The sequence below is a fragment of the Pygoscelis adeliae genome, unplaced genomic scaffold (assembly GCF_000699105.1).
Source record: "Pygoscelis adeliae isolate BGI_AS28 unplaced genomic scaffold, ASM69910v1 Scaffold24, whole genome shotgun sequence".
Lineage (NCBI taxonomy): Eukaryota > Metazoa > Chordata > Aves > Sphenisciformes > Spheniscidae > Pygoscelis > Pygoscelis adeliae.
In genome coordinates, this window is record NW_008824806.1 from 278,581 (window position 1) to 291,929 (window position 13,349).

General features: G+C 43.5%; 1 protein-coding gene across 1 annotated transcript in view; it reads right to left on the minus strand.

The window, feature by feature from the left end:
- CFTR (cystic fibrosis transmembrane conductance regulator (ATP-binding cassette sub-family C, member 7)) overlaps window positions 1–13,349 on the minus strand; it is a 125,428-nt gene that overhangs the window by 7,288 nt on the left and 104,791 nt on the right. Inside the window, exons 26-27 of the mRNA XM_009324103.1 lie at window positions 10,133–10,375; window positions 6,256–6,411 (exon numbers count right to left, since the gene is read on the minus strand). Of these exons, the coding sequence (XP_009322378.1) occupies window positions 6,256–6,411; window positions 10,133–10,375 (399 nt within the window). The remainder of the gene's footprint in view (window positions 1–6,255; window positions 6,412–10,132; window positions 10,376–13,349) is intronic.

Genomic DNA, 13,349 nt, shown 5'->3' on the forward strand with positions numbered 1-13,349 from the left:
CCTGCTGAAGTGCAGCAGGCAGAGAAATAAAGAGAACTACTTTCTTCAGAAACTGCTGTTATTCCTAATAACTGTGCTTTCAAGAAGCAGGGCACTAAAAGCAGGCTATTCCCAAAAGTACTTTTTTTTCCCCACAAGGTAAATATTTCATTGTCCTGAATTCTGGTACTTCTCTCTCCATTTCAACACCTCCTTCCTCCCAGCTCATTAGAAACCACATAGGGTTCACTTGAGTAAACATGAGTCACATGAGCAGTTTAGAGTCCACTTGAAAAAAAGAAGCAGAAAAAAACCCCAAAAAATTCTTAAAAGCTAGAAGTCTAAAGTGAAAAACACCAAAAGTTAATCCCATGGACTTACGCGTTTTTTATAAATATGGAAGAAGTAGAAATAAGGAGAGCGTTGGAAGGGGGAATGAATGGCTGGGGAGACTGGCAGCAAATCTGGAACCATTTCCTTCTCAGTCACTTGTTCAAATTACCCAGGGTGATAATGGGTGTGATCGTACAACAAATAGTTTCTCAGACCTGACATCCACCCAGAAGCAAAACACTCAGGAATATAAATATGGTCATATTTATGTTCTGACCACCCCAAATATTGTAAATCAACCCCTCTGAAGGGCATTAATCCCCCTCAGCGGCTAGAGCCTCTGCGTATAGGTTACGGTGTGGGATACACCCAGCTTGTGGCAATAAGCTTCCCAGTGATTTAAGTGTTATGTGGAGAACCAAGACCCTGCAGTACCTAAGCAAACGCCTACAGAAGAGTAAAGGATCAGTTGACAAGAGGCAGCTAAGGAGTGAGAGTATCCTGGCTTTGAGAAGCTGCTGTTGCAATGAAAGACAACCCGTGTGCAGGTCCTCAGTGAGACCCGTGGACCCTTGCTCTCGTACGCCCCAGGGCTGGAGAACAAATGCAACATCAGCTGGAACCAGACACCAGCTCCCCGCACAGAGCAGTTAGAGTAAAAACAATAAGACCTCCATGTAGCCTCCTCCGCTTCGTATATATTATGGCAACAATATCAACATGAAAGAAAATCAAATTGCTATGTGAATGCTTTAGTATTAGGTGCAGAGTTAGAGGCTTTGTTTTCCTAAGTGTCCTTTAGGGACTTTATATTGACATTAAAATATTTACAGACAAGAATAAGAGCATGGGAGCAACGAAGACCTTCTGAAAATTTTTTGGGACCAGTTCTGTAACGTTCTCCCCTGAAGATGCTAAAACTTCTGCCTCCCATAGAGCTTACTCGTAAACACAAGTGCTGTGCTCCTGGCAACACTGAACCCATGATGCAGAAAACAACTTATATACTGCCTGAAATGAGCATGTGGGGTTGTTAATTAATGTCCCCGGGTGCTCTGTGCATGGGTCTGGTGCAGCAGATGCTCCCCGGTATGGTGATGCTGACTTGTCTCGATGACCTGCAGGAACCCAGGCTCTGCGGGACCCTCTGCGGGACCACCTCTGGGGAGCGGCGCTGCTCAGCAGGCTGCACCGTGCAGGAGTGCCCTGGCACGCTGCAAAACAGCCACCCCCGCGACCTCCAAAAGTGAACAGCCCTGAAGGGTATGAGAATCATAGAATCATAGAATCATTAAGGTTGGAAAAGACCTCTGAGATCATCGAGTCCAACCGTCAACCCAACACCACCATGCCCACTAGACCATGTCCCTAAGCGCCTCATCTACACGTCTTTTAAATACTTCCAGGGATGGTGACTCAACCACTTCCCTGGGCAGCCTGTTCCAATGTTTAACCACTCTTTCAGTAAAGAAATTTTTCCTCACATCCAATCTAAACCTCCCCTGGCGCAACTTGAGGCCATTAAGTGATGAAACAGTGCTGGAGAGAGGCAGGCAGAGAGACAGACAAAGTGAGATAGCTACTGAAAAATTTGAACTACAAAGATAAAAGTTGCGAAATTTCACTTCTTAAGCAAAACAAAGGAGCAAAAGTGATTTATTTTTTTTGTCAGCTAGCAGTCCCACAAACTGTAGTAATCTTGTTCTCCATGCTAAGCTTGATTTTAACTCTATATGGAGTATTTACACATAGAAAACAGTGTGAGATCCACCAGGATGCAGTGGAATAACATTCAAGAAGACACCAGAAGTCATCCCCTTCCTTTGAGCTAGCAGCACCTTACGGGTCTCAGGTTTCTCCTCATTTATTTTAATGCAAAATTGGCTGCAGGTCCCCTGTTCTCCATTCAAAGCCAAATTTCTGAAGGCATTTTCTCAATATGACTCCATTAAATACTTCAGGATGCAACCTGCATGAGGACCTGTATGCAGAAGAGCTTCAGTGTGTTGAAACCAGATGCAGCTGGATGTCCTCACCCTGGAAATGTGGTGGGGAAACTCTCGCAGAAGAAGCATCGGAAAGGACTGCCCAGAAAGAAGGGATGATGGGCTGCGATTATACTTCAAACAGCCTGTTATGGCTGGAGTAATTGCTTTGCGTGAGAATGAAAAACATCCTGTAGGAGCAGCACTGTGGTCAGGCTGTGTTTCAGCAGCGCCAGCCAGCGTGTGAGGAGCTGCAGGAAGGAACTCCCTTGTGGGTGCTCCAGGAACTGTGTTTTATATGATTTACCCCTTAATGCCACTGCAATGTGCTGACAGCTGGATTTGAGATACTGAAAGAAACAGGTTTTGCCTTTGCTCCGGTTCAGCGTGATCCTGACCACGCTGCAGGCTGTTCCAGCATCGCCTGCATGGAGCAGACGGCAGTGTGTTAGGACGCTGTGTGTGCTATGCAGACGCGCATCAATGAGGTTCCCACAGGGGAAAAGCACTTCTTCTAAACTGGGACATTTACGGATAAGGAAGAGAAGGAGAGTGTTGGAAAGTTTTCACGAGGAAGCATGCCTCAGGTAGAGCTCCGTTCTCCTTTTGTTAGCAAAGCCTCTCCTGGAGACGGCGAATATCCATGTGTTGCTGTAGGCCAGCCTCCCGGGAAAGGAAAGGCAACTTTTTTTTTTTCCCCATTCTGAAGCCGTAGGTGAACAGCAAAGAACAAAAGGCTCCCTTTGTTCTGTTGGGAAAGGCAGGGTGGCATATGCAATTTCTCTTCCCTGCTGGGAAAGTGCTGGTGAAAACTTCATTTCGTTCTGAATGTGGGAACTTTTGAGGCATAATGTGCAGTTCTTTGACAAGGCTTTGGGACAGGAGCTGCAGCTGAAGCACGCAAAAAGGCTGGCAACTCACGTGACCTTCCAGAGAATGGAGGGCTGGGATTTTTTGGCATTGATCCATGTATCAGGGACTTCCAAACTGAACTAAATAGGTAATTTTAACAATGAACTAACAATGCACCTCACTAGCAGAAGGGCAAGTTACACTGCTCGTGTAACAAATGTCTCTCGCATTTTGCTGTTGGCTGCAGAATGATGTTTTCTATACCATTAGTGACTCTATAGTGAGTACTCAGCTATGAGAGTTATTAATCATATTTTTCACTGGGACAAGGAGGCTACTTGTTACCAAGCATTCAGTTTTCTCCTCAGTCCATGCGTTCCCAGGGACAGCTGGAGATGGAAAGCAGAAACCACATCCCAAAGGAAATGGCAACCACATCCCAAAGGAAGAAGGGCTGAGAGCAAAAGGATGACTATGGGAGAGACAGGGAAGCCCCTTCCAATACAGAAAATTATACTTGGCTGTATAGCTATATCAGGAAAATTTCCCAATGGAGACATAGCTTATACTAGTAAAAGCATCCTTCATCCTATACAGCCATCCTTTGGAGGACAGCTGTATAGCATACCTGTCCTCCAAACTAAATAGATGCAGCTGCATTTGCAGTTCACTGCACAGCTGCCTCGATCTGAAGGGGTGACATTTTTCATGCTTGCAACCAACAACCGTGCTGCAGAACTGAACCAGCAATAATAAAGAAATAAAAGTATACGGGAATAGATAGACGTGAAAACGTTGAAGAGAGGACAGAAAGGGTGATGACAGCTATCAAAGGGCAGCTTGCCAAGCAAGCCTCAGCTCAGCAGGCAGCATGTGACCAACCAGGCTGTCAGTAGAGCTCAGGCAAGAAACAAATCCAACCAGTGGACTCACCACTGCTCTCCTGGTTCTGTTTTGTTGGGGGTGTAACTTGGCAGTGAAGAAAGGGCCTGTTCTGGCAAGGTCAAAGTGCTAAAAAATTGCTTCCTTTGAGGAAATTTCAAAGCATGATTGTGGAAATGCACAGAGAGGAGAGAGTTGTGCCTTCTTTGCGTGCCTACTTTAAATAAATGCCACTCAGGCTACTCTGGGATAACATTTTTGAAAGGGAAGCTATCACAACTCAAAACTGAACAAATTAAATTTTGAGACCCTCTTGTATTTGCAAAATCAAAACCATTGTGTTTCCAGCATGAGCATTTCAGCATCTTTTAACAGCTACCAGAGCCAAGACACTGCCATCAGGAACAGCTCGGTCAGAGTTAAATCCCACCTCCATGACATTGAAATAGATCAGGAGTGACTATAGCGACTGAGTGACAGTCATACTAGTGACTTCACTACAATTAGTTTGGTTTCTTGTGTTGTGGTAGAAAGCAGAATTTAGCCTACATACCCAGCGGAGGGTGAAAGTGAGGACAGAACTCTGCTCTGCTATGGTGGTTATGGAAAAGAAAACCACTATTTTGAAAATGTAAACCTGACAGCATGTTTTTCAGTTAAATCGGCTGGCTGTTCCAGAGTCTCTCCAACTATTTTAAAGCATCTCATGTAGTCAGTGCACAACAGCATTATACCACATATATGTTCACTGCATCTCACCAGCTTTCTAAGACAGTAACCACGTTTCTAAGACAGTAGACTATCTGGGAACAAACCAATATGCACGGAAAGCAGCTGTCAACTCCTTTACGGTGGGGATGGGATGAGGGGAATAGCACATTAAGGGTTTGACAACTGACAGTCAAAAGGAGATCCTTGGTCACCCTGGCTGGTCCACTCCTTGACACCCAAGGAGTGGGCAAACCAGGGTGACCAAGGATCAAACCATACGTATCAGTCTCTGGGGCTAGTAGCCACCCCTCAAGTATGGATAAAGGCGGGACAGACTGATCTGCAACTGGTGTCCCTCTGCCTCCCGATACCACAGTGACTCATTGGTAAGATTGTGGTCAACTGTTACGTGACTTATTCTGCCACACTCACAAGATTTCCAAAGGAATTAATTGTTATGAAAAAGACTGTGTATGTTTAGTAGCTGAAGAGCTATCCAGTGTATAGCTTTCAAAGAAGAGAAGGGCCTGTTTCAAAGAATTTGGGTCTGAGGCAGTGGTCACAGCACACACCATGCCGTTGCCCAACCCCAATACATGTTACTCCTGTGTCAGTGTTGTTGGAAAGAACTGACAGCTTTCAACAACAAAAATACAAAACATGGCGTTAAAATTATGCAGTTCATTCCACCAGTTTTCATTCCTACCTTTACAGTGAGCGATCACTTTTTAGCGTTACTGCATGCAGCCAATAATGTTCATTTTTGAGACAGATAAACCAGAGCTGTAACTAATGTAGGACACTGATCCAGTGGCAGGGACATTGGCAAGGGACTCAGAAGCCCTAGGTTTAATTGTTTGCTCCTCCTTAGACTAATTTTCTTGTTCCAGTTATTTGAGACTATTAGGGTATTACTTCCCATATGCCAGGACTGCTGCAAGCATAAATAACATGAAGTGCACCCATATACATGCACCATGACACAGTAGTGAGAGGTGACAGCCAAAAAAGTGATGAGTCCAAGCTGGGGATCAGCTAGTGGTCTAGTAAAATATGAGAAAAGTACTAATTCTGCTACCGGCCTGTCAGGGAAAACGGGCAATGTATAGTATCCATATGTTAACCATAATATGTGATGTAGGGCTTTAGAAAACAGTAGCTGAGAACACCGATTGTATTTTTTTCTTCAGGTGGCGCTATCTTATTTTGAATCAACATGCAAACTGTTTCAGAGGTGCAGGGATAAGCAGGCTACGAACACTTCTGTTTGAGTGTGCTGTACCTTCCCATTTCTAGAAGAGTTCTTGTGTGAGTGGCAAACAAACCCTCAAAAACTAGTTTGCTGCGAATCATTGCATCCATCCATCCATCCCACTCCCCTTTTCACAAAATCTTTGTGTTTTGTTTCTGTTTCTCAGCGTAAAGCAACTAACTTACAGCTTGAAGGTAACTGCACATATGGATATTGAACCAATGAAAATAAAGGCACACAAATATACAATAATCTCATTACCTGAGGAATCACTCCAAATGCCTTTCTCCATTGCTGCACGCTGACTGTGCTCCAGGAGACTCCATCAATCTGGATATCCCCTTCTGTATTCAGCAGTCTTAAAAATGCAAAAAGTAAAGTGCTTTTTCCTGAACCAGTTCTTCCTAAAAGGCCCACCTGCAATGCAAATCATAAAAGCAAACACTTAATATTGCTCACATATTAACCACAGACCAAGGCAGAAACACTTAGAGATCTCAGCAGCGGAGAACAATCCAAATGGATCTGAACGGGATTGTAAATGTCGCTCATTTGGGAATGATAAAAGCCTACAGCAAGGGCTGAACAAACCACTGGGCCAGACTCTTCTTTGTTTTGTTAGAATTAACTAAGATGAAAAATCTGTTAGTTTACTCTTAGCTGAAGAACAGAAATCTGCTTATACATTATATTGTACTGACTAGTCCAGCTCTTTGTGCCTTTCCCCTTTCTTTTGCTCTGAAGCCCTCTTCAGCAAAACCCCATCCAGCAGACAAAAACCAAGTAGGGAGTGCACTTGAATCACACCACTAAGCTACTCCATTTCCGTATAATTGAAAATAGATGGCCTAACTCTGATCAGATCATGAATTTGTATTGAATTTGGGCCTGAGGCAGTGGTCACAGCACACACCGTGCCGTTGCCCAACCCCAAGCAGCAATGCAAGTCCTCAACCTGCCCAGCCGGTGCTGCCTTTCCTTACCTCTTAGGTGGGAAGAAACATAATACACGGGGTTTTTTTTAAATGTTGTGTTTTCCCCTGTGGGATTGCACCAACCTATTGCTGGGACAAGCAATACCTGCAGTAACCACCAGCAAATGCTGAGATACTGCCTTTTCCAACAGCTGGGTTTTACACAGCTAATGATGCCCTGTCTGAGTGTGGGCTGCTTTTGTAGGGTAACAATATACATGTAAAGGCGAAGAAGGGGATTCTTCCTGCTGCCTGGCATCCTTCCCGTAATAGTGCCTCAGGCCTCTGAATCAGATGAGCAGTCTGCGCTGTGTTGCACTGACCCAATCTGTTGATTGGGTAGATTTGTAATTGAATCTACAAAAAGGGCGTAAGGGAAGACCCAGGGAACTACAGACCTGTCAGTCTAAACTCAGTTCCTGGAAAAATTATGGAGAAGATCATACCGTGTACTATTGAGAGACATTTAAAGAATAATGCAATCATCAGGCACAGTCAACATGGGTTCACAAAGGGAAAGTCCTGTTTAACTAATTTGATATCCTTCTGTGGTAAGGTCACCTGCCTAGTGGATGAAGGGAAGGCAGTGGATGCAGTTTTTCTGCATTTTAGTAAGGCTTTTGATACTGTCCCTCACAGCATCCTTCTGGACAAATTGTCCAGCTGTGGGATAAGTGGGTTCACGGTGCACTGGGTGAAGAACGGGGCTGAAGGGCAGGGCTCAAAGGGTTGTAGTGAATGGGGCTACATCTGGCTGGTGATGGGTCACCAGCAGTGTTCCTCAGGGCTCAATTCTAGGGCCAGTTCTGTTCAATATATTTATCAACAATCTGGATGCAGGAGCTGAATGCTCCACTAGCAAGTTTGCTGATGGTACCAAACTGGGAGGTGCTGTTGACTCTCTTGAGGGACAAGATGCCTTGCAGAGGGATCTAGATAGATTGGAGCATTGGGCAAGGATTACTGGGATGAAATTTAACAAGTCCAAATGCCAGATTCTGCACCTAGGACGGAGTAATGCCAGGCACAAGTATAAACTGGGAGAGGAGCGGCTGGAGGGCAGCCCTGCAGAAAGGGATCTGGGGGTGCTGGTCAACACCAGGCTCAGTATGAGTCAGCAGTGTGCCCTGGCAGCCAAGAGGGCAAACCGCATCCTGGGGTGCATCAAACAGAGTATAACCAGCCGGTCAAAAGAGGTGATTATCCCGCTGTATTCAGCGTTGGTGTGGCCTCACCTCGAGTACTGTGTGCAGTTCTGGGCCCCACAACTTAAGAAAGATGTGAAGGTCCTTGAATGCATCCAGAGGAGGGCAACAAAGCTTGTGAAAGGGCTGGAAGGCATGTCCTGTGAGGAGCGGCTAAGGACTGTGGGCTTGTCTAGTTTGGAGAAAAGGAGGCTGAGGGGCGACCTCATTGCTCTCTACAGCTTCCTGAGGAGGGGAAGTGGAGAGGGAGGCGCTGAGCTCTTCTCCCTGGTATCCAGTAATAGGACATATGGGAATGGTTCAAAGCTGTGCCAGGGGAGGTTTAGACTGGACATTAGGAGGCAGTTCTTTACCGAGAGGGTGGTCAAACACTGGAACCGGCTTCCTAGAGAGGCAGTCGATGCCCCAAGCCTGTCAGTGTTTAAGAGGCGTTTGGGCAATGCCCTTAATAACATGCTTTAACTTGGTCAGCCCTGAATTGGTCAGGCAGTTGGACTAGGTGATCGTTATAGGTCCCTTCCAACTGAAACAGTCTATTCTATTGTGTTCTATTCTGTTCTATTCTATTCTTCCCCCTCAGCAGAGAGCTCTCCCCTTTCCTGCTTGTTTTACATGTGGTTCCCTACAGGGCAGAGACAAATCCTCTCCAGTTTAAGGAGCACGCTTCAATTCTGGAAATGCTACCTTTGAGTCCAGGGTTCATCACCGAAATTGGACTGAGTTCCTAAATCATAGCCATTGAAAAAAGGATCTTTGTTTTAATTGCTCTGCCCTGTCACTGTACAGTACAAAAGTATCTTTCATTTTCCATACTCCATTGCTTCAAGGGATTTTCCAGGAAGTAAATCCACCAGACTGCAGCGGCACCCGCGTCTCCACGCTCCAGGAATCACAGGTGCCTCTCTTCCAAAGGCAGAGTGCTTTCGGGGTGGTGCTACAGGAAGTCAGACCCCCGCTTTCAAAATTTTGGTGCCCTCAAACTTAGATGAAACATTCAGTTCATGTAAACCAAGACAGATCTACCAAACCTGGCAGAGACTGGTGCTATCCAAACTGGGAGTGACGAGCTGCCTTGTGGCAGGACCAGGGAGCTGTCACCGAACATGTTTTCTCATTTGCGTGGGAGAGTTAAAATCTCCTCTTCATCCGTATGGCTCCAGCTCAGGAAATCATGCGAGCTGTTCTTCCCACCCCACCGAGGACGGTCCTTCAGCATGAACTTAAAGCAAAGTGTTAAACCTCTGCCTAATTGCTGTCCTGAAACTAAAGCTCTTTCTTGAACGCAACCCCAAACACGCATGAAGATTAATTAGAGGTTTATCAATCTTCTAAAGAATAGAGCTGTTTATGGTTTGTTATATAATAATTCGGGGTGGCGTAGAGCCCTCCTTGAACAGGCAGGACGGCACCTCCACCCTCCGGTGCCAGCGGTGCGTTACCCTTGGCACAGCGGCCGGTATTCTTTCGTGTCCTGCTCCACCTGGGTCAGGCTGCCCCCAGCACCTGCGCTCACCAGCAAGCTTCCCTCTCCACAGGAGGAGAACGTGGATGACTTCAGGCACAGGAATAAAACTTGGGGAACTGCTGCATATATATTTTATCAGTATATTCTGCTCCTCATGGCCAGCAAACATCCCCACTGTGCTTCACTGAGGTATAAATAGCCTCGAGGTTTCTAGGATAACTGAGGCAGATTTTCCTTGCCTTTTTTTTGTTTGCAGCCAATAATTCTACAGATGAGCTCTTTTTAAGAAGAGACACAAGACATTTCTGTTCTTCAGGTGCTTTAGATTATTACTTTGTTTTGCGACAATTTCATTTACAAAACCTTGCTGAACTCAACCTGCTCTTTAGTCAATGAATAGGTTTATAATGACACTTCTGTGTGTCAACTTCTATTAAGCTTCTATGGTTAAGCTTAATAGAAGTCAGATCAAACACAACAAAACAGTGTCTCACCCTCTGCCCTGAACTTATTGAAAAGGAAATGTTTTCTAACACAGCAGCTCCTCCTTCACTGTATTTGGCCGTAAGGTCCTTCACAGTCATTTGGCCCCCAGATGGCCAGTTCTTCTCTTCCTTCGCATGCCTGTTTTCAATTACAAGGGCATCTGAAAACCGGTTATTCTTGTGTGGCTTAATGTTTTTCATCTCTTCTGTTGGCATGTCAATGAATTTAAATATTCGTCCGACAGACCGCATCTAGGAATCAAAACAAACAGTATTCTAATTGTAATTAATACTTAGCTATCAAAACAAATAAAATCAAATTATTCCTAATTCCTAGCCAGAACAGTGAGTCTCTTTCCTGTGTAAGTTATACCATGATATAATTTTCAAAGGTATAGGATACTTCCTGTACAGAGCTCTAGATTCTATTGCTCTTGTACTACTGACATTGGTCCAACCTGTGATTCCACTTGCTTCCTTTTTAAATGGACACAATAGCTCTTTCTACCTTTAAAAATGTATTTTGAAAACTGTAGATGACCTGTATTTATGAAAACAAAGTATGACCATGAAAGCAATCTTGGAGTCTTCAGCTCCTTCCTCCTGTAGGGGGTTGCCCAACCCAAAAACTGAAGCTCCTTGAATAATGATTGATCTCCAAAGATCAGCAGACTGTGTGGAATTCAAAATATGTAAAGCAGTACCATCAAGTAAAGAGGAACAATCATCAGACATTAACATCTGAGTATTTATGAGAAATTATCTATAGTTTTTACCAAAAAATTACTAGGAAGTTCCATGATAATTAATTTTATATCTGTAATTATATATATATTAGGTGAAATAATCAAGTCCTGTAGTTCATGAACTTCACACAGAAGTTGCTAGTAGCAGTCTTGGCGAATTTTCAAAGGAGCATGGGACTAGAAAGGATCCTTTTGATCTTTTTTTTTTTCTTTAAATGAGTCAAGGGTCAATAAATAAATAGTTAATTCATCTCCTTCACTAGAATTTCACTGCTCAGGTCATCAGAAAACATATTTTTAAGTCTATGGACCAGTTTGTTCTTGTGAAATAATTAATTTTAAATTCTAAATAGTTCTTTTTCCTGGCTGCTTTCCCCATTAATTTATGGAGGGCTACCTTAGATCCATCACTCTTTGCTCTCTACGACTAAAGAAAATCCAGGTTTAAGCCTCTTTGAGAACATATGTTAAGAACATCCCAGTTCAAATGAATCTTTCCTGTCTGACCAGAATGTACACAGTATTTTGGATGATGTTTCACAAGGACATCGTACAAAGGCATTGATACTTTCCTACCTATATTAGGAATATCTCGATTAACACATCCTAGGATCATACGCTTTTCCTTCACAGCCACATCTTATAGTCATTCTCTGATCAAGCAGTAGTCAGCCAAGCTTTCCTTCATCTTAGCCATTTCTAACCAAGGAGATCCTTACTTACAACAGAGGTTATTCTTAGCAGTCCCTAAATTCAAGCCTACACTTTGGCTACTGAAATCTATTTTATATCAGCCATTTGAGGTCACCTAATACCTTTCAGCTCCCATCATCCTTCATGCTAACATGGCCTTTCAGCTTTGTGCCTTTGGCAGATATCTTCAACACAATTCTTTTTTCTTTGTTGAGAGCATTAAAAAAAGATTAAAATGAGCTCAGTCACAAATCTAATCTTTGTTGAGTAGCCTCCCTACAGCTTAATACTCACAGCTTAATGCCATTTCCTTTCTGTCCAACTCATTAACTAGTTTACAGTTCTTGTAATAATCCTGATCTCCTTCATTTACATAATTTCTGAAACAGAGCCACAGCCAATGCTTTCCTGAAGACAAATGAGATCTACTACACTACTTTTGTCTGGAAAATAAATCCCTGAACACAGTTACCAGGTTAGTCTGATGCAACCCTAATGTCAGCGAACCTGAGTGAATTCACTCTGTAAGCACTGCATCTTTGATTACTTCTTCAAATTAGTTTCTAAAGACTGCTGCCATCAGACTAACAAACTGATGGTGGCATCAACGACTTCCCATTTCTCCTTCTTAACCAAAAGTGACAGTTGTTATTCTATCACATGCCACCACCACTGCCAGCTTGGTGGATTCATCTGAAGTGGCCATTACCAGATCTCCAGCTTCTCAGCCAGTTCTTCCCAAACCCTAGGATGGGATGTCTGGTCCCACCTGGTTTGCAAGCGCGGGGCGGCATTGTTCCAGCCCAGTTTCACACGTTTAACTGAAACGCCCAACTGCAGAACCCAATCATGTTTAGTTGAAGACTCTGATTTTAGATGGACTGAGTCACGGGTGGTGTATGTGTCCCTCCACGGACTGTACAGGAAATTTAGGGAGACCAGGATGCTAATTTAGGAGCTTCAGTTACATGCCTACAGCTAGGCTGGTTTTTGCATGTAATTTCCACCTCAGATATTGTAAATCCCATTTCTACCTTTTGCTTCGCTTTCAACTCCCCAGATTAAACACTACCCTTTCACTGAAAACTGAGATCAAGTATTCACCCAGAATTCGGGCCATTTGCAAGTCTAACTCTGATTTTGTCAAGTCTCTCTTCTCTATCTGCTTACTGACCTCCAATGCATAGCTTGTTTTGGTTAACTAATCCATTCTGTGGAGGCTGTAATTTCTAATATACTTTTGGAGAATGTTGTTCATCCTGGTAGTCCTAGAGTCTCCAAAATTTCCTACTGTTTTTTTCCTGCTATGAAGGAAACAAATTCCAGCCCCTCATTTGAGGAAGGCTTGACCTTAGTCTACATTCAGGTCCCTAAGCGCCTTAGTCCAACTAACTTAATTAACTAGATTCCTCATTTTGACAAAATTTGACCTTTGTAAACAATAACAGTAAACTATAAGATAGTGTCAATTCTTATTGGTCAGAAATTATTTAGCAAAATAAATAAATAAACAGATAGATACCTTCATATTTACTGCATCCAGGAGTATCTGGGCCTTATTATTAGCATTTGTTCTCTAATCTGTATTCCCAGTAATATATCTCTCTTTAGTGGCAGCATGGAAAACCCTTTATACATCTTTGACCTTGTTAAACTGCTTTTATAATTCATTCTGCAAAGTGATTCTACTTGATATATTACCATTCCTTCCTCCTTTTCAATCCAGATTGAAATACTGTTAGGTGGATTTTCCATGTGGAAGCAAATATAAATATAATGCAAGGAAA